The sequence below is a fragment of the Lacerta agilis genome, chromosome 7 (genome assembly GCF_009819535.1).
Source record: "Lacerta agilis isolate rLacAgi1 chromosome 7, rLacAgi1.pri, whole genome shotgun sequence".
Classification (NCBI taxonomy): Eukaryota; Metazoa; Chordata; class Lepidosauria; order Squamata; family Lacertidae; genus Lacerta; species Lacerta agilis.
The window spans coordinates 53,550,737-53,577,747 of NC_046318.1; the positions used below are offsets into that span (position 1 = coordinate 53,550,737).

The following is a 27,011-nucleotide window of genomic DNA, read 5'->3' on the forward strand; positions in this document are numbered from 1 at the left end:
GCTATGTACTGTAGATTGGTTGTTGCTCAGAGAGGCTGCAAAGGAGTAGATACCTGATGGCTAAATGGGAATTGTGGACGAGAGTACAGATAATATAGAAGGGATGGTCACTTGGAAGAGAAATGATGGTTGGAATGTGTGCCATGTCTGTCACTGGACTGCTAAATAAAACCATGGCTACTGTCTTGCCATCTTGACTACTTTAAGTAACCCTCTTTTTCCTCAATCCCTTCCAGTGCTAAACCAACAGACTTTGACTTCCTGAGAGTTATTGGGAAGGGCAGCTTTGGCAAGGTAGGCTTAATTTTAATTGTTTTACGTATTGTTATGTCATACTTTTCCACCTGAGCTTCTTTTGTGGAGAAATCCACTTTTGCTGATGGCATGAGGTGAGGGATCATAGCACATGTATTGCATACAGGGAGTTGTATGTTCAATCCTTTACATCTCCAATGGAAAAAGGAATAGCTGGCAGGTGAAGAGAGAAACCTCTGTCTTAGGTCCTGGGCAGCTACTGCCAGAAAGAGTAGCAATAGAGGTCTACAGGGACAGATAGTCTTGATAAAGGCTGCACCCTCTGTGTATTTGTGAAAAGCTAAGAAGTTGAAATTTAATGGTGTTCCTTTACTTTTAACACTTTAGTGCAAGAACAGACTTTCACACTATATGCAAATTCTTCTTCAGGTTCTTCTTGCAAAACGAAAACTGGATGGGAAGTTCTATGCCGTTAAAGTGCTGCAGAAAAAGATTATTCTCAACAGGAAAGAGGTGAAAGGAAATAGATATTTTATTTTTCCCTCCCAATTACCAAATTGTTCCTATTTACTTATTGACCTTTCACTTCCTTGCAGCAAAAACATATTATGGCTGAACGTAATGTGCTGTTGAAAAATGTGAAGCATCCATTTTTAGTTGGATTGCAATATTCATTCCAAACTACAGAGAAGCTTTACTTTGTTCTGGATTTTGTTAATGGAGGGGAGGTAGGTATATTTTTGGGTCTTTGTATTGTGGCAATGTGGTGCCCATTGAAATCGACAGAACCACTAATTTAGACTCACTTAGAAGCTGCAATAATGAACTGAGTCAAATTAATTCAAGATGGTTATATTGTTGCATCACTTAGATTCTGTAGCAAGTCTGCTAGTAATATGGTGCTGATTCTTAGCATATGGAACAACCAGCTTAAGCCATCACAGTAGCAGTTTATATTAGCCCCACATGTCTCTAGAACATAGGTAGGCAAACTAAGGCCCGGGGCCCAGATCTGGCCCAATCACCTTCTAAATCCGGCCCGCGGACGGTCCGGGAATCAGCGTGTTTTTACATTAGTAGAATGTGTCCTTTTATTTAAAATGAATCTCTGGGTTATTTGTGGGGCCTACCTGGTGTTTTTACATGAGTAGAATGTGTGTTTTTATTTAAAATGTATCTCTGGGTTATTTATGGGGCATAGGAATTTGTTCATTTTTCAAAATATAGTCTGGTCCCCACAAGGTCTGAGGGACATTGGACTGGCCCTCTGCTGAAAAAGTTTGCTGACCCCTGCTCTAGAAACATAAATCTACCTCATTTACCAGCTGTGGCCCAAGTATGCTGGCTCTGCATATGTGACAAAATAAGGAAATGATTAAAGGAAGGATGTGAATGATTATTCACATAGAGAATCTATTTTCACTGTTTTTATAGTTGTTCATAGGGAAATCGCCAGTTCTGCTAATCTATCATTAAGAATGACACCATCTATTATGTTTTTAATGCTGCATTCTTTTAACTTGCACTCTGCATATTTTGCAGCTCTTCTTTCATCTGCAAAAAGAGCGTTCCTTTCCTGAACACCGAGCCAGGTTTTATGCTGCTGAAATAGCCAGTGCATTGGGTTACCTACACTCCATAAACATTGTATACAGGTAATAATTTACATTTAGTTGTAGTCTAAATGACCACAAAGCTGAATGCCAGCATTTTGTATTATTGTATGTGCATTTGCTTCTCATGCTCACAAAGCATGGTTTCCACAGAGGCCTGTTTCTTTTTAAAAGCTTATGTAAGAGAGTGGGTATTATTTGCTAAACGTGCTACTTACAATCCTATTCTGAACTATCTGTTTCTTTTTGTTGTGACCAGGGATTTGAAGCCAGAGAATATCCTTCTAGATTCACTGGTAGGCATTAAATATATTTTCCTGTTGCCCTAGGTTTTATTTTTAATATGATCACTAACACCCTGCATTATTTTACAATAAAATGTTTGTTTTCAATGCAGGGGCATGTTGTCTTAACAGATTTTGGGCTTTGTAAAGAAGGAATTGCTGCTTCAGACACTACAGCAACATTTTGTGGGACACCAGAGGTATGTAAATTTCTTCGCATGATTTAAGAAAATATTTTGCAGTGGATTTTGCTAAACCTTGCTGCGGTGGAGAGGAAGTGTTTGAATCAGGGGGTCTGTACCAATGTAAGAGACAAGCTACATGCTACTCTGTGCTGGTGCTCTTCTTACTGAAAAGCAAACTCATAGGCTTTTTCACAAGGGCAAAATCATTTCAGCTGTTAAGTTTTCTTAGTGGGGAAAATGTTAGTGCATATATGGGCCTTGTAGCGACAGACAATATTATGAACACAGGCTAAACATTGGGGGGTGGGTGGGCTAATTTATTATTTATCTAATGCATTTGGTACCCCACTCTTCAGCCAAAAAGGCTTTCAGATCAGATCATTTTAAAAAAGGAGGATCCCTTCCCTCAGGCTTACAACCTAAAAGATGCAATACAAAGGGAAGAAGGGGGGAAAGTACATTTGGATAACAGTTCTCAAAGTTAGTTAACTATAATCAGGCCCATGCGGAGATTGGGGATAGCCAGGTACACATACCCTGGGCCTCAGAAGGCTAAGCTGGTCAGAGGGCCCTGCTAGGCACTGGCTGCCTTTTTTGTGTGTTTATAACTTTATTCTAACAAGGCTCCCACCCTGGGCCTCAGACAATCTGCACAGACCTGACTATAATAATTATTTAACAGTGGACCAAGCTTTCTAGAGAGCTTACAGAATCTTTTCCTTAGAACAGAACAGCTAAGGCCATGAGTGCACAGAAATGTGTTTCAGTGCTCTTATTGGCGATTTCTAATATTACTAGATTATAAGACATTTTTGAGCTGCCTTCATCAGAGTAACAATACTCTCTCATGCAATATTTCATTTGGCAAGAGGAGCTGTCTCTCTGAGTAACTAGTCAAACTTATTTTCCTCTATAGTACCTGGCCCCAGAGGTGATCAGAAAGCAACCCTATGACAACACAGTAGACTGGTGGTGCCTTGGTGCTGTTTTGTATGAAATGCTATATGGTCTGGTAAGTATTTTCATGTTTTTCACGCATCATATTTAAAGCAGTACTTCCAGATGTCTCTGCAAAGCAGTTGTTGTGGGGAAACAGAGAAGAGTCTTTGTCTTCCTGTCCTATTGTGGGGTTCCACTGCTGGAAATGGGATGCTGGATCAGAGGCACCAATGCTTTGATTTTACAGAACTGTTCCTATCATTCACAGTATTAAGAACACATCTTACATTCCAGATTCATATTTATGAACAGATTACTTGATTTTGTTGGGCTTGACTGCCTAATAAAATTTGATAAATACTTAGCAGATCTTGTTGCATTGTCTAGTGCTGCTTTTGGTTTTATGTTGTTAATCTCCTGACTTTCTACTGGAAACTGATTATGTCACCCAGCATAGATGGAACAGACAACTGAAGTGGCAATGATGCTATTCATTGCTAAGTAGAATGGAATTAGCTAGAAAAGGCTGCCAATGTCAATGTCCAGGGCATAAGCAACATTTTCTCATTGCTCTTGTATTTCTCCCTGATGCTAGGGTAAAATGTATCTATCACAGGCTTGTAATATTTATGCTGAAGAGTATGTTTTTCTGCATTTAGGAGACTGCTGGGGAGGGTTACTCTTCTTCTCTATTATAAAATGCTTTACTGAGCTCACAAAAGGCCACACAATTGCTTGCACTACAAGCAATTTTTGTATATAGTTGCTATTTATATTGTTCTGGTGTATAACAGTTTTCAGCAAAATTCTGAAATCAGCTTTTTACATTTAACTTACCACATACTGTATCTGCCCCAGATATTAAGAAGGGCTGATAGTGCTTCATAAGCTACTTTATGAGTATCTAAGAGACATAAATTCCAAAGTGGTGGTCAAAAAAGCCTCTTTCTTGCCTTTATATGACATGAACTTGCTATACAGATTAAACAGGTGTTCTTGACTATTCTGCCTTGTGATCTCTGAAGTGAACTCTGTCCAATCTAGCATGAGTGAACATTCTGGATTATTCATTTATCTACATTTCTTGAATAAGCCTAGTGATTTTTAGTTTAGCATCCTAATTGTGTGTTTTCCTTGCCCCCTCCAGCCACCCTTTTACTGCCGTGATGTTGCTGAGATGTATGAAAATATTCTCCACAAACCCCTACATTTAAGGCCAGGCATCAGTCTTACGGCTTGGTCTATTCTGGAAGAACTTTTGGAGAAGGAGAGACAAAACAGACTTGGAGCTAGAGAAGATTTTGTAAGTAATGTATCTGAAGAAACAAACAAACAAACAAATCGGCAATGTCAAGCTTAGAGCTATAATATCAATTAGAATTCTAAATATTGACTTTTCTTTGAAAATTATCAGTTGCCAAGGCAATCCTAAAAGGTGTGGAAATTTATTGATAGGAACCTTTTAAATAATCTGAGTCTGGCTACTGCAGTTGCTTTAAATAAACAAAATGCATTTTCCAATTACGACTATTTCTTTAGCTTGGCTGGCTCAGCACAAACTGAAAACATATGAAACACCCAAGTAGTTAGGCAATGGAGTTATGCTCCTGTAGGATATTTGCCTTGTGAAATATATTACTCTAGCACATTACAAAGGTTTATTTTATTGACAGCAAAATACTGCTTTCTGATCAGTATAAGACAAGTGTATATGTATCATGCAATTGTATCTTGTATTTCAGCTTGAAATTCAGAGGCATCCCTTCTTTGAATCTCTCAGCTGGACTGACCTCGAACAAAAAAAGATCCCACCACCGTTTAATCCTAATGTGGTAGGTACAATAGTTCATACTTCAGTAAACTGGAATATAAGAACTCATTCAAGAAGTAATTGCTGTTAGCTATAAAAAACAGCAGCAATAATTGTACTCAAATTCAAATGCTTAGTTGGAAGGAAGGCATGAAAAAAAATCTATCATGGCATCAAATAACTTCAAAAAGGAAAACTATGCAAAAAGAACTTTGAAAAAAAAGTTTCAAGTAGAGCTTTAAAGTAATTATAATGGTGAGATACACTAACACTAGCAAAGCAATCCTATCAGGGTATAAAGATCTGTGGTGGAGCTACTGCTATTTCCTAAGCCCTGCCAGCTTGTCCTGGCCAGGGCAGAAGGTATGGACAACTATTTTTATTTTTATTTTTGGTTCCCTACATTACTTCCACCCATAGAGAGGGAGGTCCACAATATCCTATGGTCCCTGGGACACTTTCCCTGGTAAGATTGCACCACTGATTATTTTGCTGATAAATTGTTTTGTTGATAGACCTTTCCAGTTTGAACTGAAATGCGACACACAAGAGGTAAAAATCATACCTTTTTCTTACAACAATTTGTATGTTTTATTTCCTAGTCTGGTCCAGATGACATCAGAAACTTTGACACAGCATTTACAGAAGAAATGGTACCCTGTTCAGTTTGCATTTCTTCTGACTATAATATTGTGAATGCCAGTGTGCTGGAAGCAGATGATGCATTCATTGGATTTTCTTATGCACCACCTTCTGAAGACTTGTTTCACTAAGATTTCTGGATGCTAAGAAACACTTGCAAGTCATCTTTAGATAGACTGGAACGTTTTGATTGTGAACAGATTCAAAAATATGTGCAACTAGTGCCTCATTTGAAATGTTGAACAAACTTTTTCTGCTGTAATATGAGGAACCTGGGCATTTTGGATTACTTCCTTACGACTGTTACACCTGCTGTACAAAAATACTTTTTGAACCAATACCTTTAGTTAGCTATTCTTAACTTTGACGCTCTGTAAGAAAGGACACTGACTGTTTTCCCCCAAGTTTACATTGATAGCTCCAAATTGTCTGTCTTTCAAAGCAGCACACTTTCTCATTTAAAGGCCTTTGTAAGCTATCTAGTGACATTGTGCTTGAAATGTTACTATGCAAATATTTTTGTATAGCACTGTTTTTTAAAGAAGATAAGCATACTCTGCACAATTTGTTTGCTTGTTCTTTAAGCCAAGGTGATTTATTGGTATCACTTCTTCTTAACTCCAAGCAAGGATCTGTATAATATTGCCCACCTTTAGTTATAATGGGCCCAGAATTGCAACCATTACCACTTTACTCAAGTAATTCGATCCATTCCATTAGTGAAACCTAGAAATGTGCTCTCTAGGTTAAATAAAGGTGGAACAAATTAGCCTTAAGTATCTTTTTATAACAATGCTTCTCATAATGACTATAACTTTTTTCCTCTTCTTGTAGAAGATAAATGGCTTTTTCCAAAGAAATATATGAGGAAAAAATGACTGCATTTGTAGAAGGGAAATTTCGTTCTTGTGTTTAGAAAACTAATATATTTCAATTTGATTGTATTAAAATTCATACTTTCATGAGATCTATATTTTGATTAGTTCGTGCTTGGATTAAAAAAAGCTAACACAGTCCATTTGGAAAAAGACTGACTGGCCACAATAGACACATTTTTTACTTGTACAACTCTCCTAAATTCAGTGTGGAACTTTGTGACTGTGGCTGGGGAAAACAGAAATCTCAAAGGAATTAATTAAATATGGAATTTACAACTTGAAGAAAATATTCCACATGTCTTGTTTCCACTGTGGCCATGATTTGGATTTTTATACTTCCATCTAAAGACTTGAAACATGAAAAGAAAATAGAGAGAGAGCAACAAGCCCAAACATCGGTATAGAACAAAATCTGGGCAGTAGGAGAGCTTGCAGTATCAAGCCAATGCAAACAGACTGCAACTGAGTACCCTTGGTCAGATTATAATGGCACAATCAGGGTGCCAGGGCCCATGTCAGCAAGGGGCCCCAGATTCTGAGCTTTGCTTTAGAAGAAGAAGAGGAAGAAGAAGAGTTTGGATTTGATATCCCGCTTTATCACTACCCGAAGGAGTCTCAAAGCGGCTCACATTCTCCTTTCCCTTCCTCCCCCACAACAAACACTCTGTGAGGTGAGTGGGGCTGAGAGACTTCAGAGAAGTGTGACTAGCCCAAGGTCACCCAGCAGCTGCATGTGGAGGAGCGGAGACATGAACCCGGTTCCCCAAATTACGAGTCTACCACTCTTAACAACTACACCACACTGTTAGTAAAGTAAATATCTAACCCTCCCAGAAGAAAAGTTCATATTGAGAGAAAGAGCTTAGGAAGATAACTAGCACAAACTAGGAACAAAAGATGAAAAGATAAAACCAACAGAATTAAACTACACTTAGCAGAGGCTCAAGACAAACAAACACAACCGGTGTCCAGCTAAAAGACCCACTTTTGTACTAGGTTAGTGCATCTTTTACTGGGATCCCAACTCTAGCTGCAAAAGGAAATTACAATCCGGCCCCCAGCAACTGAAAGAAATGCTTCTCTCACCTCAATCTAATCCAAGAGAGGATATCCTCATGGCAACACTCCCATTGGCTATCGCTAGGCAGCAGGCACCCACCAAATTATCTGGGATTTACTTCAGAATAAACACGTTTAGATGGAGGCCTCTTAGTTTGGTCACTCCTTTTATACTTTAATACACAGGTCTAATTAATCCAGAATAAATACATCCTCATCTATTTATATATCTTTCATTCACAAACATATGCTGACAAAAGGGAGGGAAGCAGATATTTCATTTCTTTCATGCTTTGAGGGCAAAACTTGTAAAGAAAATACAATTTTGTTTATTAACAATTGGATACTATCACTATCCATATACATGCATACATATACACACACACACACACTGCTACCAACTCCTTAGGTCAGGGGTTCTCAAAGGGTGTGGCAGCAGAGGAGGGCAAGTGTGGCAGGAAGATTCAAGGACAATCAAAGAAATAAAGTAGTCATGTTCTGCTGTTTTGTTTTCCAATATGTGTGGCACAAGCAAATTTGTATTCTGAAAGTGTGGCCCAGAGAAAAAAGTTTGAGAACCACTGCCTTAGGTAAATGTGTTTCAGCAGAGCTTTCATCAGTGGCCTAGTGTGTTATTTAAAACTCAACACTTCCGCAAAATTAAAATGCGCATTTCAGGCTCAGCAGTTCGGAAAGGATAATCAACCACATTTCAATAACAAAAAAATCAGAGTCACTGACAGGCTTTAGCTTCTAATATATAACCACTTAAATGAGATTGACACTGCACTTCAGTGCTTCATTATGTACAGGATTGAAGTGGATTGTTTGAAATATTATTGCTTTAGAAGTGTTGACCTGGGATTTTTATTTCTGCAAAATTGTTTCATTTTTATAAATACCCTAGACCACTGATGATGACTGCTGAAATGCATTTGCTTGATATTGTTACTATTTTTTCAAAGATTACTTAAACTAACAAGCCTAAATCAAAATAGGTTTCCTCTGAGGTAGGATCCAGAGTTCAGTAGGACTTGCTCCCTTGTAAGATTTGCTTAGGATTGCAGTTTTGGTGAGATAGTAAGTAATTGGGGAAAATGTACGTCCCTTGAATTAAAGTAATCTGAGGTAAATTTTGTGCCTGTGATGCTTTTTATCCTATCAGAGTTGAAAATATCTCTGCTGACAGCAGAGAACAGAAATTTGAAAACGTAAGATTTGGCAGTAGGATTGCCAAGCAACAGACAATGTCCACCTGAAGTGGATGTTGACCATTGTTTCCTTTTGAGGAGTGTTCATATGGAGGGAAGTTTGAAGTCTGGCTCCTTCTCTGTGTCTGGATCAGCTCCCTTCAGAGAGAGGCAAGGAACAGAAAGAGGGGCGGAGGCTTGTGGTTTTATTCCTCTGAGTGAAAGGCTAATGAGGAAGCAATGGCAGTACTAGAAAAAATATGGAGGACAAGAGAGGGCAAAACAAGTCTGAGGGGGAAAGTTCTGTGATAGGCATATATTGTTAATGAAAATACAGAAAGCTTGTTCATTTGCTCAGGGTCTGCTATTGCCAGCAGTGGTCCTCAGTTGGGGTTGAGGAAAAAGTAGGTTTTTGGGGGTGGGGGTGGCTAGACACTTCCCCACTTTTGTCCTCTGGGGTGCCATCTCTATGACAGGGGCTCTAGAATCCCACTTACGTAATCAGTTTACTGTCATCTTTCAGTCACACATAACTATGGGTGGGTACAGATAACTGTTTTGCCACAAATCTGCGTATGATGCGTGGTAGGATCTTTATCAATTTTCAGAATTAAATACATAGAGCCACTTATATCCTTCCACTTGTAGGTTGAAAATAAGTGACAATGTAGTGGGGTGGGCCATTGTGACATCAGTGCACAAATGGAAGGGTTTTGAGGCCAGGATATAAAAGCATCTATAATGGAACTGTTGATCTGAGGGTGTTTTTAAAAAAATGCAACTTTTTACAAAAACAAAAAATATAATTTGTGAATAATCACAAATTATGGTACTTTAGTCATTAGAATATGTGTTTGTTCCACAATTACTCTTCATTTTTCATGTTGAAATCCCTATCCCATTATATCCATGACAGAAAGGCACTTAAGAACTTAGATTTAAATCACCATTTAAATTATTTCACCCTATCTGAATGTGAGGCACTTATACATTGGTATAACACTGATAGCTTTGGTTCTGTTTCTTGCTGAGCCCCCCTCATTTCAAATTGTTCAGCAACTGCCCAGTTGGTTGCATAGGGTTAGATCCATCTGATGGGCAGATTATGCTACTGTTCCAGACAGAACATACAATTGGGACACTTGAATGGGTATTTTTATACCGAGCATAGTTCTTTGAATAGTGTTCCTTGTGCTTCATGACCAAATGGGGATTTGAACCCTGGTCTCCCAGCATCTAGTGTAGCACTTTAACCACTACGGTACACTGGCTTTGGGTGGCCAAATTAAATGCAACTCTATTCATACTGAATGTCTTTTAAAAAGTGAATTGTGTGTGAACTAGATTCCGATTGGGAAACCTGTGGGGAGTGTGTGTGTTTTATCCCCCATTGCAGTCTTAATCTGGATTCCCATCCCCCCATGACTGTTTTCATTGGTGGGAGGGAAGCTCCCACTGGATGGAACAGGAATTTCCTAGCAATATGGGTGGAATCTTTATTACTTTTTCTAAAGGACAAGCAAAATATATTCACTATGTTCTGGTCTTAAATAATTTAATAAATTATTGCAGTATAAATCTTACAAAAGGAAACATCTTGCTGTATCAGTTTTGTCAAGAATTTAAATCCAAATATTTTTCAATCGAACTTTTATGTAATTAACTTTTATGTAATTAAATAAATAATTAAGAGGAAATTAGATAATGCATAAGGAATTTGGGTTGGGCATCTGATTATCTTAACTGTAAAAACGACATGTTAGAAATATTCTACATGGCTTTTAGCTTTTCCAGTACTCAGATCTTTCTCCAGTATCTGAAGCAAAGCTTTGCATTATATCAAGGATCGCCAAACTCTTTGGACCAGTGGGTGCATTTTGAATGTTAAGTGCTATGAGCATCAAACACAAAATGACTGCCATGGGAGCATAGCATAGTGGTGCAATATAGCTGTCATGGCGAGCATTACATAACAAAGAAATTAAAGAGTCTCGTTATGATAAAGCTTTTCCCATAACTGTAATATGAAAATGATTAACCTGTTGAATTTTACAGCCGTTAAAGGCACAAGAACTCTCTTTTCCCCGAATGCCAACCCCAACCAAATCCTAGGCTGCCATCTTGTACCCACTTACCTGGGGCCTGCCCAGGGTTCCCAATCAATGCCTATTTAGGTGCCATGGCAGCAACCTCTGTATTATATAATTCATTTTCTGTAAGTGCTAATGGTAACTTGTCACTGCAAAATTCTTACTGCATGTTCCATTGTCTGACCTTACTGACATCTTAAATTCTTTCCCGTAGTGTATATCTGTGAAACAAAACCATTCAGAGAAAATGAAGCCAGATCTTCTCAGAATGAAGGAAGTTGCATTGATTTATCTTGAAAGGAGTGGTGGCCTTCAGAAATTTGTGAATGCCTGCAAATTATACAATGGTAGTATTTAGCAATTTTTAAAATTATAGTTTAAATCAGTATATGGGCAATGTTGATGGTTTCCACTTTCTGCTCTTACAGAATCAAAGCAAAGTTATGCTGTTTTCCGGTTTCCTATATTGATAAATCCATCTGATATTATAGAGTTGGATGCTACCCTTGGAAATTACATTTTGCATAAACCTGTGAAGGCCACTCAGATTTTTCAATCTGTAAGGAATCTCATATATTTTGGTGAAATTTGTTAATCACTCTTTTAAACTGCAGTTGCCTTATGAAATGATTTGGGTTTTGAATTATAGGTGTGTTTTACAGCAGTTAAAACACTGTCACTAATTCAGCAGCTGCAGACTGAAGCTCAGGTAGGTTTGAACTCTGCTTTTCATATTTCACTTTTTAAAGAAATTAGTTGTATTTATAAAAATAGAGCTTCCCTGACCTTTTAGTTTGTTGCAATATTTCTTCTGCAATGCATTCAAGGCATATCTTAATTATAGTAAGCTTCCTTGGAAGTAAGCCCTGTTGACTTCTGAGTTGGCATGCATAGGATTCCACTGTAGTATCTGTTGTTTATAACTGGCATCATCATCATCATGGTATTTCTGTGTCTCTTTTTTTTCAGATGAACATAGTGCTGAAACTAACACATTTACCTTCACTGCCCAGTTATATTTTCAGTCTTTGCAAATTTCCATTTGATTATACTTCTCAGAGATTTTATATAGCAGAGGGAATAGTTGTTGCAATGTCCACTGTAACAAAATATACACAAGGAGCAAGATTTGTTTGTTGTGATGAAAACTGTCCATTTTCTGAAGGTACACCAACCTGGAATCTTGAATTCTATTATAACTTACTGACTTACAGGGTTCCAGTTACAGGTAGGTAGCCGTGTTGGTCTGCCATAGTCAAAACAAAATAAAAAATTAAAAAATTCATTCCAGTAGCGCCTTAGAGACCAACTAAGTTTGTTCTTGGTATGAGCTTTCGTGTGCATGCACACTTCTTCACATACCAAGTGTGCGTGCACACGAAAGCTCATACCGAGAACAAACTTAGTTGGTCTCTAAGGTGCTACTGGAAGGAATTTTTTATTTTGTTTTGACCTACAGTGTATTTTTTAAAAGGTGGATTTACTGGTGTAAGCTTGTACAAGACATTGTATATAAAATCTAATACACTGCATGTTGCTGACATATCTGAGAGCGTTATAGACCTGTGATTTCTCATACTGGCTACACATGAACATTGTTTCAGACTGATTTTCCTACTATCAAGCAGACCATTGGCTATAGAAGGGACTAGGAGGAAAAAGCAGAGATGATTGATCTCTGTGTTCATAACTTTTATGCAAGTTTGTTGTGTTTAGATGCATCTCTGTGCCGTGCACTACACTGGCTGTATCATTTGCTATTGACCATACCACTCAGCAGTAGTGTTTGGTGGATTGTTCTCCATATATTCCAAAATTAAAAGATTATACTCTACTTCTGTTGTCTATCATGCAAATATTTCTGTTTGCTGATGGACAACGGGTGGGATTCAGACTTCTCCTTCTCCATGGACAGAACGGTCCATCCTCTCCTCTCCTTGCATACTGTTCTGGAAGTTCTTCTGACCCTCTACAGTGGATTTGGCGGAGATGTGGGGGAGGAGAGGAGAGAGGGGACACTCAGCAGGAGCCATTACAATGATTTCTGCTAGCATGGCAGGTCTTAACTGAATCTGAGCCAATGTCCCGTTGCTTAAGCATGTATCATACCTTTTAGTCAACCAAGGACTCTGTATTAAGATGGCAAAGCAGTGTGCCATTCAAACAACTCTAAAAGGGGATGCCAAATTTTTTGGCACTTGCCCCAAATAAATGGACGGGGTGTCAATATTCTTTTCAAGTAGGTACATTATCAGAGATCATTTGGTGATGTTTAATTAAATTGAAAACCATTATAAAACCAATACATAGCACTTTCTGAATGTTTAGAACTTTAAATATGGTCTTTTACACACTTCCCCTAGGATTTCAGTATATAAGAGTACATACTCCTGGAGCGACAGAATCTGCAACAGTGAGAAACAATTTTGTGTGCACTTTGTGTACTTCACCACTGCGGGAAGATATGAAATACAGAGTACTTGGTGGTAAACATTATATAGTATTGTTATTAGCCCTAAATTATACCATTTCAATAGCTATATTTTTATGGTGAGGTGTGTTACTGGGCAACAAGAGAAGGGAAAAGCATGGAGGAGGGAGTTCAGAGTCATCCCTGCATTGTGAGTGAAGCTTATAATGTATGCCCCATAATAAGCATCACCCGCAAATAAGCCACACCTTTAAAATTCAAGGGTTATTCATGGGTGCGGCCCGGCTCCCAGCACTACTGCCCTGAACGTAGCCAGCACTGGCGCTTCGCACCCCACTCCCCAAGCTGGTGCCTCCTGGCACTACCACCACCTGGCACTACTCCTCCAGCTAAATTTTTACGGCCTGAATTTGGAAAAAAAATGCGGCTTATATTTGGGCCAATACGGTAGCTTGATCCATCCATCCCAAGCCTGAATGCAGGTTTGAGATTTGTCTTGCTCAAGACAAACATCATCATCATCATCATCATCATCATTATTATTATTATTATTATTATTAATTTGTACCCCACCCATCTGGCTGGGTCTCCCCAGCCACTCTGGGCGGCTTCCAACAAATATTAAAATACATTAAAATATCACAGATTTAAAACTTCCCTAAACAGGGCTGCCTTCAGGTATTTTCTGAATGTCAAGTAGTTGTTTATCTCCTTGACCTCTGATGGGAGGACGTTCCACAGGGCAGGCACCACTACTGAGAAGGCCCTCTGCCTGGTTCCCTGTAGCTTTGCTTCTCGCGGCGCTGGATCTGAGTGTCCGGGCTGAATGTTGGGGGTGGAGACGCTCCTTCAGGTATACAGGACCAAGGCCGTTTAGGGCTTTAAAGGTCAGCACCAACATTTTAAATTGTGCTCGTAAACATACTGGGAGTCAATGTAGATCTCTCAGGACCGGTATTATGTGGTCCCAGCGGCCACTCCCAGTCACCAGTCTAGCTGCCGCATTCTGAATTAATTGCAGTTTCCGGGTCACCTTCAAAGGTAGCCCCCGATAGAGCGCATTGCAGTAGTCCAAGCGGGAGATTAGAGCATGTACCACTATGGCGAGACAGTCTGCGGGAGATAACTAGAGCATGTACCAGTCTGCCTAGACAGTTGCCCTGGACACAGAATTAACCTGCACCTCCATGGACAGCTGTGAGTCCAAAATGACTCCCAGGCTGCGCACCTGGTCCTTCAGGGGCACAGTTACCCCATTCAGGACCACGGAGTCCCCCACACCCACCCGCCCCCTGTCCCTACCAGGCCCCGATGATGAAGGTGGTTCTGATAGATTGCAAACCACCTGGAAGAGTCTCCTGCTGCCGTTTTCTGCAGATACAATAGAAACGGTGAAGAAGGTCCTCTTCGCCGTCGCCATTGCCACTTGGTAAGCTCGAAGTTGAGCTCTAGCCCGTGTCCAGTCTGATTCAGAATGAGTTTTCTGCCACTAGCGCTCTAGCCGTCGCAGTGACTGTTTCATCGCCATGAAACATTACCATGAGATGTAGCAAGGTTTGTTGTATGGCTTGCTGCTTGTGTTTTGTCTTGAGTAAACAAAACATGAGCCTGGGTTTGGATGACGCACTAAGCCAAATCATGACATAGCTCTCAACAGCACCACAGCACACCTAGCGAAGGAGCAAAACAGCTGCAGTCTCCTCTTTGGGAGCCCACACATGCTAGTGTTTGTGCTAAGTCATGGTTTGGTTTAACATTTTATGTGATTCAGATCACTTCATAACTTCACCTTTTTATCGTTTGGTCAAAAGAAGATATAAAGCTTAGGAAGTGTAGTAATAAAGTATTTGAGTGGCTATACTTCTGACTATTTGGATGATTTAGAATGCTTTTTCTTTAATAATACTAATCCCTGTTGGGCAAATGGCTTGAGATGGACTTCTGATTAATTTAAAAAATGTAATCTTATGTTTTTCTTTTTTAAAGATAAGCAGATTGTTGAAATTGTTGATACTAAAGCAATTAGTGCTTTTCAAGGATTTTCCAGCAGTAAACCCCCTTTCAGATTTCAATCTTTCACAGTTTTTCTAAGAGGTAAGTTTTGTGTTTAATATAAATTATTATTAGGCTGACAAGTGTGGCAGAATTGTGTTAGTGTAGCATGGGTTATATAAAATTTAATTTGGATGGAATAAATCTTCCACTTTCTAAATATATATGCCTATAAATCAAATGTATATATATGAAGAGAAGCTCATATATTAGAAAAGGGGAGTATGTGAAAATAAAATGTAGAGGCTCTTTTTAAAAAATAAACACAATCTTATATTGTCCTTGGAATTTGACTTCCTTCTTTCAGTTCATATGATAAAGCTTTTCTGTAAGTAACTAGGTTTTGTAACATCCTTCCTCAATCTAGCTACTTCCCCTATTCTCTTGAGATCTCTGCCATTTCTGGTTTACATAATTCATCTTCACAGATTTTAACATAGGAGCCTATTTCTGTGCTTCGTTTTTTGTTGTTTTTAAATGGTTTGTTTCTGTCCTTTTGAGACAATCTACTGAGATTTTTCTCCTGCACATGTCTAATTGAAATAACTTGAACAACATCTGCTTTGTATAAAATGCCCTGAAAGTGTGGTTTTTCTTGTTTTAAGTTTGCCTGAAGTCTTGAATAACAAAGTTAAAAGTGGATTAACCACAAGGCTGAAATGGGTCAATTATGGAAAAAGTAGCAAAGGGACGGTATTGGCAATACAGTGGTACCTCGGGTTACGGACTTAATTGGTTCCGGGTTGACGTTTGTAACCCAAAAAGTACACAACCTGAAAATTGCGCTTTACGCATCACGAACTGCGCAGAATGCTTCTGCACATGTACGGATCGCACACGCGCCGAAAAACACTTCCGGGTTACTGGAGTACGTAACCCGAAAATACGTAACCCAAAGCGGACGTAACCCGAGGTACGACTGTATATAAAACACTACTCCAAAACACTACAAGTCCCCTTACCACAATCAAAGCTGAATGGGAACATGACATAGGATATGAAATAAACCCAACCCAATGGTCCAAGCTGTGGACTAAACCACCCTTTAAGTCCTTCTCAGGGAAAAAAAGGGAACTCATCCTGAAACTTATCTACAGGTAGTACCTAATATCACATAAGCTGGTGATGATACACCCAGGAATTTCACCTAAGTGCTGGAGAGGATGCACTGCCACTGGCACACACCTCCACATGTGGTGGGAATGCACCAAAATTCAATCTTTTGGGATAACAGTCTTACAAGAAATGTGCAAAATAACAAAACAGGTAATAGAAGCAACTCTGAAATTTGCCCTACTAAATTTCTTCCAAGGCAATAATGCACATTCACATCACAAAAAGCTAGGAGTCTCATAACCAGACACCGGAGGGACCTATTTGGGGTGTCCATAGACCACTGGTACCAAACTACAGTGGTATATTGTTTTGAGTCCAGGATCCGTTCCGGAGCCCCAGATGCTCAATGAAAGGGACGCCCAACAAAGCGCCGCTCTGCGCACAAAGCGCAATTTAGCGCTTCTGTGCATGCGGCAAACCCAAAAGTAACACGTTCCAGTACTTCCGGGTTTGCTGCGGACGTCTGCCGAAATGGACGCTGGACGGTACCACTGTATATGGGAAACTGCCTTACAAGAAAAACTTGCCAACAAACTGAAACTACCATGGGACAAACAAAGGATGCCTTTACCTGTGTGGCTCCCCTTTATCACATACACAAGCCAACAAGACAATGACCAAACCCCCACCCCTGACAACATGAATCAATATGGCTAATGTAACCTAACAACAACCCCCCCAACAAAACACACTACCAATCAACTGCAACCAACCATACCTTGGGCCCTTTGCCCTCTTGTTCTGCCAACAAAAATAAGACACCTACCCAAGTGACACTGACAAAAATTTCCACTCATATATGCAAAAATGAAAGTTTAATGTCTCCTTCACCTTCCCCCCTCCTATTTTCCCCCCTCTACTTTCTCCCCTCTCTCAGCCCCATTGTCTACAACAAAAAATGTCTCAAACTGATTGCATTTGATTTGTATGAAGGATGCTATAATTTAAAAACAGAGACACTGAATGTATTTTTGTTACTTATGGAAAATATTCAATAAAAACATAAAGAAAAAAATGAAAGAGTGAATGCAGCCTTGTGTTCAATCTTATAAATGCAGAAGGAAGATGGTGAGAATGGATTATTCCTAGAGGGAACTCTTATTTCTATCCTCATAAAGGTAATCTAGCCTTTATAGACCAAACTACATAAAGCAGTGAGCTGGGCAGAGCAATCCTATGTGACCTTTTGCAAGTTAAGGAAAACTTTCGTCTTCAGGAAGCCATTTGGTTAACAAATGGCTGTTTTATTTAAGCAGGTTTTCAATTCTTCCTGGTTTTAATAGTTTTTAATGCTTCCATGTTGTGTTGCTTTCTGCTGCTCCTTTACAGTGCATGTTTACCTGAACATGTTCAATGCCCCTTACTACCAGGTAAGAACATACAGCATTGCAGTCTTAGTATCTGTAACATTTAAAATTGTTTGTGATCTTTTTTCCTGTTGTTAACTTCCTAGCTTTTATGAATAAAGGTAGGGTATATCTTAAGCAGATACACACACCCCTACATGTTTATTTGCTAATTTATAGATGAACTATCTCATAAAATGGAAATAGGAAACAGGTACAAAGTTATAGGAATTCCAGTCTGTATGCCAAGCTGCATAAATATCACACTTTGCCTGGAAGCCAACAGTATACATCTTTGTAATCTCACAGGTAAGACAAGGGGATAGTTGAACAAGTGGAGATTTTTGTGTTTGTGTGTGTATATGTATATGTACATGTATAGCAAACTTTTTGGGACTTTTGCTTTTTGTATGATTGAAATTTGCTTCCTCCTCTCTCCCTCTCAAATATGAATAAATAAGCTATGAAAGCTGGTTTGAATAAATACAGATTACACCATTCACCCTGTGTTTTAGAGGGCACTCTGTCTGTTATTTCAGTTGGATAAGAATTAAGTGAATGGTAATAGTAGTCAAGAGTGCCCTCTACCTATTAATTTGTGATCCAACAGCATTTAAATGATTTCACATTTGAGACTTAAATTTTAAATTTGTCTATAAAACCTACACTGCCTTTTACTATCAAATATGCACTCTCCTACATTAACTGGCATCTTATGCAGATTTTGTTCATTGGGTTTGTGGGCTTTTCTTCTAACTTTAGTCATACAAAATAAAAAAATTCATTTTCGTGCATGCACACGAAAGCTCATACCAATAACAAACTTGGTCTCTAAGGTGCTACTGGAAGGAATTTTTTATTCTTTTATTTTGACTATAGCAGACCAACACGGCTACCTACCTGTAACTAGAACTTTAGTCATACAGTACAAGTTAGGGCTTAGCCACATTTCCTCTTCTCCTGCCTCTCTCCCCCGTCCCCACCCCTGGAGTAAACTACTCTTTAGCGCTTAATCAGAGCAAACAGCAATTTGGGTTTTCTCTTGATTAATGTTTGCTCCAACTGAACACTAAAGAGCAGGCTTTCCCTGGGAAATGAGTAAGGCAAGATGAAAACTGCTCAGATCTGTGCCTAGAAAGCATGGGTCAAGGGAAAAACCACTCTGATCCGGGCTTTTTTGAGACAAATAAGCAAAAATGTGGACAAGCTCTTAGATATGTCTAGGTTAAGTCCATTGTTTTCAGTTGGTTGCTCAGAGTATGATTTGGTTGGTTATCACCACACTATAAAATGCATTGAGTGTTGTTTGTAGAAAGGTACCACATAAAACTATATAAATGTACAAACCATGTTGCTGTTCAGTCGTGTCAGACTCTTCGTGACCCCATGGACCAGAGCACGCCAGGCATGCCTATCTTTCACTGCCTCCTGCAGTTTGGCCAAACTCATGCTAGTCGCTTCGAGAACATTGTCCAACCATCTCATCCTCTGTCGTCCCCTTCTCCTTGTGCCCTCCATCTTTCCCAACATCAGGGTATTTGCTAGGGAGTCTTCTCCTCTCATGAGGTGTACTTAATGTCATTTAGACATGAGGGCTAACTCACTATGAGCCAAGTCCATACATATTGAAATTGGGTATGGATATATTCTTTTGGATCTTGCCTGAGGATACAAGGTAGGATTCTCAACTGACAGCTTGAGTAAACAAAGCACTGAAGAATTGGGAGACCATATAATTAGACACAGTAGAGAATGACCAAAGCAACAGGGGCTGTTGAAGGAATAGCCTATTTTCATTTAACAAAATGAAACTGATTTTAAAGTGTTCACACCTGTAAACCTGAGAAGCAATCCTGTGAACACTTAGCTGGGAACCATGTGAATCTACATGCATAAGATTGAGCTTAAGCTGGGTGTTTTTAAAACTGTTTTTCTGGTTTTGTAATTACAAATGGAAGATGTGAAACTGAATATATTTGTAAAAATTGTAAGATATGTTGTCCGTATAGATTAATTTGTCTTTGGTGTGTTTTTGTATTAGGCCCTTCCCAGATCAGTGAAAAATTTAAGTATCTGCTTTCTTTGACTTCAAAGTCGTGTTGGAGATTTACAGCTCTTCTGGCCAATAGTTTTGCTTCACAAGTACTTCCACCAGGCATTAACAACACTCTCAAACTAGCTATATTGTTAAGTCTAGTACAGACAAGCGACAGAAATGACTTAACACCAGATTACCTGGATATTTTGGCATTGACGAATGATTCGCTAATATTAGAGAGGTAACTAAGTGCTCTTTTCTTTAATAAGCATATTCTCTCCCCCTTTTGTAGGATGGCTGTGTATACCCTTTTATTTAGCCTTGTGCAAAGAACTATGTTGTTACTGCAGTTCCAATTTCTTATTTTGCTTTTAAAGGAAAATATGCGAGGTAAAACAATGCATGTTTCTTTATTCCAAGGATAGAATTATTCTAGTGAACTGCAATGTCATGTAAACTAAAATTATTTTTAAAAACACTTGATTTCTTTTCCAAATGTATTACACATCCATAACTAAGATATCTACTTCCCCCATCACCTAGACTTATGAATTACAGCATTAGTCTTGTTCCCCGGGGCATACGGCATATTCCATCTGGTGAAGTTTTTCCTACTGTGTCCAAAGATAAGCATGGAACTGGAACTGCCAGCATTCAGGCTAATAGTGCTTTGCTGGCCAAAGGGGGAGTATGCTTCATTGGAGAATTGTCTTCACATAGGAAGGATAAGCTTGAACAGTTGCAGTCAGGTAAGCCAACTGAAAGTCTTGTATATTGCAGTACCTAAAATCTGACATACCTTATTTCAGTCATCCAAATGTCCAAATACACTTTGACTTAAAAGCTCCCTTATGGCAGGTTTCTGTTCATCACAATATTTTTTTCCACAGTAAGAAATCAGAACTGCAACAGCTTTCTACACCTCCAAGGATATCACATTTTGTATGCATGTGTACACCCATGTTTAGTCACATGGGCTGGCAAATGACAATTCCTGCAGAAGCACTTTACTTTCCTTGATCAAATGCAACCTGTAGTAGTTTTCATATTAGAGAACGAGCAAAACACTGGGATATTGTCTGTCTGCTAGCAGGGCAATGTATTGATAAAGAATAATTCTTTTAATCATTAAAAAATAAAAAAACTAAGGTGACATTCAACTGTGCCTGTAGCTAGTGGAAAGGACTTCTGCTTGTGCAATGAAAAGGTGCCTCCCACTCCTGGCAGCTTCCACATGTCCACCAAACCTACTGTTGTCATATCTGGAGGTCCCTGGAGCAGATGTGGGGGAGGGCATATGTGGTAGATACAGGGGGAAAGATTGGGTATCACCACTACCTTCCAAGATAGAAATTAGTATATTATTCACCAATTTCTATGTCCTCCAAAATAGGGAGCAGTATATCAACCTGTTCTCTGCTACATTTTGATATGCAGCACTTCCAGTGCATTTCTGCAATTTGAATATATAGCATGTGAACTATCTTCTTTAAGACAATGACACTATGTTGTTTTCATTCAGACATATTTTTAGTGAAATAAAAAAAACCATCAGATTTTAAGTAGTCTTTATTGTCTGACTTTACAAGTACTTGAAGGAAGAACAACTACTATATTCATCCCTGGAAAGAAATATGGAGAAGAAATTGATCAGCAGGTTACCCTTCCAATTCAAACCAGTTTTTGGTCATTTATTGATGTGGAAGCTTCTTGCAAAAAGCATATCCAAAAAGATAATACTCTAATAGGCCAAATGGTAAGTAACGTTTCTTTGCTAGAATTGCAATGACATTAATTAAAAAACCTAATAGCTTTAGAGCGACATTGATATACAAAATTCATAGCCACTTTCTAGAAAGTGATTTCCCCCAGTCATGCAATCTATCAATTAATTGAGGTAGCTCCTACAATATTAAGAGTAATTAGGACTATAGTGCGTGCATGCATTAAATAGATCAAGTGTGCTAAATGAAATGTTCCAAAATATGATTTTCAGCACCACTTATTTTTACATTTTTCTAGATATCCTCAGTCCCAAATAATTCACTTGTTGGTTTTGTCTGGAAACCATATGAAGTTCTGTTCTGAAATATAAATATTGCTTTTGTCTAGGATTTAAGCTTTATTTCAGCTAACGTTACAGATGCTTTTTGGCTTCTGATACACTGCAATGAATCAGCATTTTCCAATCCAGTTCTTCCTGTTGTGAATCTCCTTTTAAAAAAGGCCATCAATCCAGAAGATGCAGTCTATGCTATAGCGAAACAGTATGGAACACAAGATTATGAGGAGGTAACAAGACATTATGACTTGTACCAAACAAGAGGGGCAGTTTGATAAATTGCTGTTCTATCAATCATGTTTCAGATTATGTGCACTTGAATGTGCATTGGGGGAGATTGGGATCCTTTTTGTTCCTTTGCTACTTTAACTTCAATTTGTACAAGTAACCAACTTCCAAAATGTATGTTAGTGTCTAATAAGACATACTTATTTGCTAAAGGACTCTTCTGCACTTTATCAAATTCAGAAAATTTCAGTGTCCAATATTCAGAATAGGAATGAGAACTTTTCTTACACCAAATCTACATCTTTAGTAGAGCTGTGAAAGCCAATACTGGCTTCAAAATCTTTTGATACAAGTGAAAAGCAGCAAGGAAGGTGTTTGACCCAACACTTACTCATGAATTAGCACTGTTGGTGCACCATTCTGCAGTCAAAGTATCTTAACTTCCAGGTGACTGGTGTAAACTGTCTTAAGCACTTAGGAAATATGTTGAGTTTGTATTTATGCAACCACTCATATAAGTCACATTTTTTGTATTTTAAAATCATGTTCTTTGTAATGTGAAAATATGTCAAGAATAATGAATTGACAAATTAATATTTTAATGAACATTGTGTCTTGGAAAATACTTTTTAAAATGATACACCTGAAACTAAGTCTAGTGATTTTTCCACAGGATTCATAACCAATGAAATAATTTATATTGTTATTTTAGTTCCTTGCTTTCTCCAAAAATTTGCATGTGGAACTCTGTTCAGAAGCAGAAAGGCTGATTCATGGTTACTACTTAGCAAGTCGCAGAGTCAGAACACATCCTGTTCATGGATCAAATCTCTCAGCAACTGCACTGAATATCTTGTAGGTTTTAATTTACATGTCAAGTACGTGTTCTTCAAAATTTGTATTTAACCTGTGTAATAATTCTGCATAAATAACTATGACAAACTCAAATCTGATGGCTATAAGCCAAAATATCCCTTTGTCTTCCAAAAGCTGGGAAAGAAAATAGGATCAGTCATTCCACCATCACCATGTTCCTAATACAATTCCCCTTAGCTATGTAAGTTATAACACACATAATTATATGCACTTTTGGTCTGCTTCAGAAATGTCAGTTCATATGTGTATTACTTCTGGAGGAAGTGCTTATGCATTTTCTTGGGAATCATTCAGTGTGCTCACATGAAATTATTCAAATTAGACATGGGATTGTTCAGTTCCAGTTTTTTAAATTGCAGTAGCCTATCTGTAGAAGTTACATGTGAACAAATGTGTACCGGTAATTTCAAGCAGAACTACTACTAGATTTTGTAAAAAACACACACCAAAGTTTAAGAGCTCAAAGGCCATTTTATAACTTTCCGTTTTGTTACATTTCTGAATATAATTTATCAGTTTAAACTTTACTCTCATAGCCAGTTTTTCAAGAGAAGTCATAAGCTCCTTCCAAACCCCACAAATAGTAATCTAATACAGTTGCCCACCTCTCTATTATCATTAATAGATGCAGCTCTATGTATACATTATACATTAATTAACAATTGGACGAGCACAGTAGAGAATATTTGCCTTGCGCACTATAACTATTTTAACCACTATGGCTCCGATCTCCATCAGCCTAAAACCACACCTCTATTTGTACTAGTAATTGACCTGAATTACGGTATATCAAAAATTGCCCGGTCCCAGCTTCTGCCAACCTAGCAGTTCAAAAGCACATCAAAGTGCAAGTAGATAAATAGGTACCGCTCCAGCGGGAAGGTAAACGGCGTTTCCATGCGCTGCTCTGGTTTCGACAGAAGCAGCTTAGTCATGCTGGCCACATGACCTGGAAAAACTGTCTGTGGACAAACATCGGCTCCCTCGGCCAGTAAAGCGAGATGAGCGCCGCAACCCCCGAGTCGTTCGCGACTGGACTTAACTGTCAGGGGTCCTTTACCTTTATATATAAAAAATACACAAGTCCTATTTCTCCCCATAATTGTCTGTAGCGGCTACATTTCTCTGTGTGTAAAGCTTCACACATCTTTGGCAACAGACTTTCAGTTAACTGATTTAAAATTAATTATTAAATTTATGTTTGTATTGTAGGATTTCACTGTCTAAAGCACATGCTAAGCTGAGTTTAAGAACAGAAGTACTTGAAGAAGATGTTTTGATTGCTGTATTATTATTTGAATCATCTCTCACTTTAAAATACGGTATAAACCTTTTAACTGAACCTTTCTTAATTAGGGCTATTAAAATAACCATGTAAAATCCTTAAATGCTGGGTGCTTTTATGCTTGGGCTGATACCAAATATCAGGTTTCCTCTCAAGGTTCTGCTTGTCCACCCCGGGTCTCATATCCATGGATGAGATTTCTCTTCCCTTCCTTTTGTGCTGACACCACCATCTATTGAAGAGTCTGCACTGAAAGGCATTGGCAGAAACAGCACACTTGAGGTTCCTGCATTTGGTTCCTATAAAGAGCATAAAGGGCCCCTTTTTCTCACACAAAATATATTGCATCTATCTTGACCTAGATGCCACTGTAATGAGTAAATTCAGAGAAGTGTCCAGTGCATCATCTAGTCTGGTGGGATAAATTTCCATTACTGTTATTCGGACTCACAACTTCAGGTACTCCTGTAGGATACTGATCATGTGGACCCATTTCAATTGGATATGCACACAGGATATGAGACTAACATCTTTGGTTGATAAGTTGAACTGGAATTTGATTTGGGTGTGTCTTCATGCACTTACATTAGCTCCCTTGAAACAGCATCCTTAAAAAGAGCATTTTAAAAATGACAGGCCACCTTTAAAACCAGGAATATATTTATTAGTGCAGTGACAGAGAAAGACTGAATGAGGCCAATTCCAAGAACCAACTATATTTTTGCGTATAAAAAATATTAACATCTGAAAGTACTTATAGATGAAGAAACATTCTGTGTTCAGAAGCCTGTTACCTACATGGATGGCTATCACTGGATTGGGGTTTCTATGTGAAATTTCCATTGACATAAATCACATTTTCAATTATACTTTATCATTTTCTAACTAAATTATACAAATTTATTCCTCTACTTTTATTTTCACAGGTGCTTCTGTATTTTGCGTGGCCCCAAATGTTGTGTTTCCATTTGAACTCAATAGTGAAAACTCTCTCAATCAAAGGGATATTTACTTGATGCAGTGCCATCAACAGTTGAAACAATTCGTTGCTACATATGGACCTGCAACAGATGTTCTTATTAGTGAAGATTAGTATATCTGAAAAATGAGGTCTGTTTTTAAAAATAAACTTGAATGTGTAAATAGTTGTAAGATCAATTCATGTAGTTCTTAATGTTTGTCACACATAATTGAGGGTCAGCAAAACTGATTTTCCCGTTGTCACATTATAACACTAGAAATATGGAGGATGCAATGCTTGGTCACAGAATTGTACTATTTCATACATTAATTTTCCTTTAAAGTCTTGCATTTCTCAGGGCAGGGAGGAACAGAGGAAGAAAACATTTTCCAATTTTGTGAAAAGGGATGTATAATCTTGGTTCGTGTTATAGCCTCCCAAGTTTCATGAAAGAATAAGAACAGCTTTTACTATGAGTATCTTAAATGGAGTGTAATTCAACTCACTATTGCTATACAGTATAGACTTTGTGAGGAAAATAGTCTCTTAGAAAAATTATTACCCACCCTTCACTGTAAAGTCCAATATTTATGTGGAGGAGGACAGGGGAGCCCCTTTGCTGGGAGGGAAGGAGTGCTGCCGGGACTGCCAATAGGCGCAGCTGTGCCACCCGCCCGGGGTGCCGATTGGTGCACCCACCCACCCAGTGCTTTCAGGTGCTTTGCTCCTCCGCCACTGCCGCCAGCCATATAGTTGGCGGGGCACAGCTGGCAGGACTCGCTGGGGCGCCCCCTGAGAGGGCTGCAGGCGCCCAAAGGGAAAGACGGCTCACCCTTCCCTCGCTCGCAGCCTTACCAAACAGGAGCAGCAGCAGCAGCATGTGTCGCCAGCAGCTGTTCCTAGACATCAGCTGTCCAGTGCAGCAGTGCCCCTGCTGGGCGGGCGCCGTGGCGCACCGCGCCACTTGGCCAAGCCATAAAGATGGGCCTGGCTTAGCACATCAAATATAAAATATTTGTGGTTTAAGGATTGAATCAAATTGAAAATCAGTTTTATAAATTTCAAAAGATACTGAATTTCAAGCATTACGGTCAACTGCACCCAGCAGGAACAGAATGCTGAATTTGATGGGCCTTTGGCCTGATCCAGCAGCTGCTCTTATGCCTTCAGTATTCAAACAGAATGGCTCCCTTTCATAATTTAATAATCTTACCTTTACCTCAAAAATTTCTTAGTACAATAAAATAAAATTTCTTTTTCATATAACATTTGCAAAACATTCAAGTTTGGTTTATTATACGTGGATTACACGTTTAGTGAACAACTACCTCAAACCTGCAAGTAGCACTTTCATGGTTGGAAACGATTTGACAATCTGGTCTCATTTCTGAATACATCCGAATTCAGGAAGGCACACGATCAAAACATTCACTGCAATAAAAATAATTAACATAACTTTATAATGTTCTAAGAAATTATATTACTTGGGCCATTTAAAGCTTTACTGGCATCTCAGAATTAGGAAATACACATCAATATAAATTCAGATGGGTAAACGGCAAAAGGAAATCATCACTGTGCCAGCAATGCCATTGTAAATATCTATACAATGGAAAACATTATTTTCTATATTAAACTATTTCCAGGGCTTTATAATTGCTTGCAAAATGA

At 38.7% G+C, this 27,011-nt stretch overlaps 2 protein-coding genes, 1 long non-coding RNA gene and 1 other non-coding gene across 10 annotated transcripts in view; 2 read left to right on the forward strand and 2 right to left on the reverse strand.

Moving 5' to 3' along the window:
• LOC117050039 (serine/threonine-protein kinase Sgk3) overlaps nt 1–6,699 on the forward strand; it is a 51,203-nt gene extending 44,504 nt beyond the window's left edge. For 3 of the 4 annotated variants that reach the window (XM_033155333.1, XM_033155336.1, XM_033155334.1), the window contains 10 exons: nt 237–294; nt 685–768; nt 852–983; nt 1,798–1,910; nt 2,128–2,164; nt 2,266–2,352; nt 3,254–3,349; nt 4,424–4,579; nt 5,019–5,108; nt 5,689–6,699. In XM_033155333.1, coding sequence (XP_033011224.1) covers nt 237–294; nt 685–768; nt 852–983; nt 1,798–1,910; nt 2,128–2,164; nt 2,266–2,352; nt 3,254–3,349; nt 4,424–4,579; nt 5,019–5,108; nt 5,689–5,859 — 1,024 coding nt within the window. In that variant the 3' untranslated portion in view covers nt 5,860–6,699. The remainder of the gene's footprint in view (nt 1–236; nt 295–684; nt 769–851; nt 984–1,797; nt 1,911–2,127; nt 2,165–2,265; nt 2,353–3,253; nt 3,350–4,423; nt 4,580–5,018; nt 5,109–5,688) is intronic. The other variant, XM_033155335.1, reaches the window with a different exon arrangement.
• LOC117050041 overlaps nt 1–27,011 on the reverse strand; it is a 57,151-nt gene that overhangs the window by 29,740 nt on the left and 400 nt on the right. The window contains exons 2-4 of one of the 4 annotated variants that reach the window (XR_004427047.1): nt 26,669–26,771; nt 22,065–22,182; nt 21,482–21,550 (exon numbers count right to left, since the gene is read on the reverse strand). This is a non-coding gene — a long non-coding RNA (uncharacterized LOC117050041). Of the gene's footprint in view, nt 1–21,479; nt 21,551–22,064; nt 22,183–24,706; nt 24,988–26,668; nt 26,772–27,011 lie in introns of those variants that run through there. The other 3 variants (XR_004427049.1, XR_004427048.1, XR_004427050.1) reach the window with 3 other exon arrangements.
• Nucleotides 11,176–25,537, forward strand: MCMDC2 (minichromosome maintenance domain containing 2). Its single transcript, XM_033155337.1, has 14 exons — nt 11,176–11,292; nt 11,374–11,504; nt 11,595–11,654; nt 11,915–12,110; nt 13,309–13,431; nt 15,363–15,470; nt 18,071–18,199; nt 19,932–20,169; nt 20,472–20,677; nt 21,518–21,684; nt 22,041–22,220; nt 22,931–23,073; nt 24,307–24,416; nt 25,306–25,537. Exons 1-14 carry the CDS (start codon nt 11,193–11,195, stop codon nt 25,470–25,472), a joined length of 2,058 nt encoding a protein of 685 aa, XP_033011228.1. The 5' UTR covers nt 11,176–11,192; the 3' UTR covers nt 25,473–25,537.
• LOC117050532 lies at nt 26,844–26,925 on the reverse strand. The gene has a single exon (XR_004427102.1). It is a non-coding gene; the product is annotated as a small nucleolar RNA SNORD87 (small nucleolar RNA).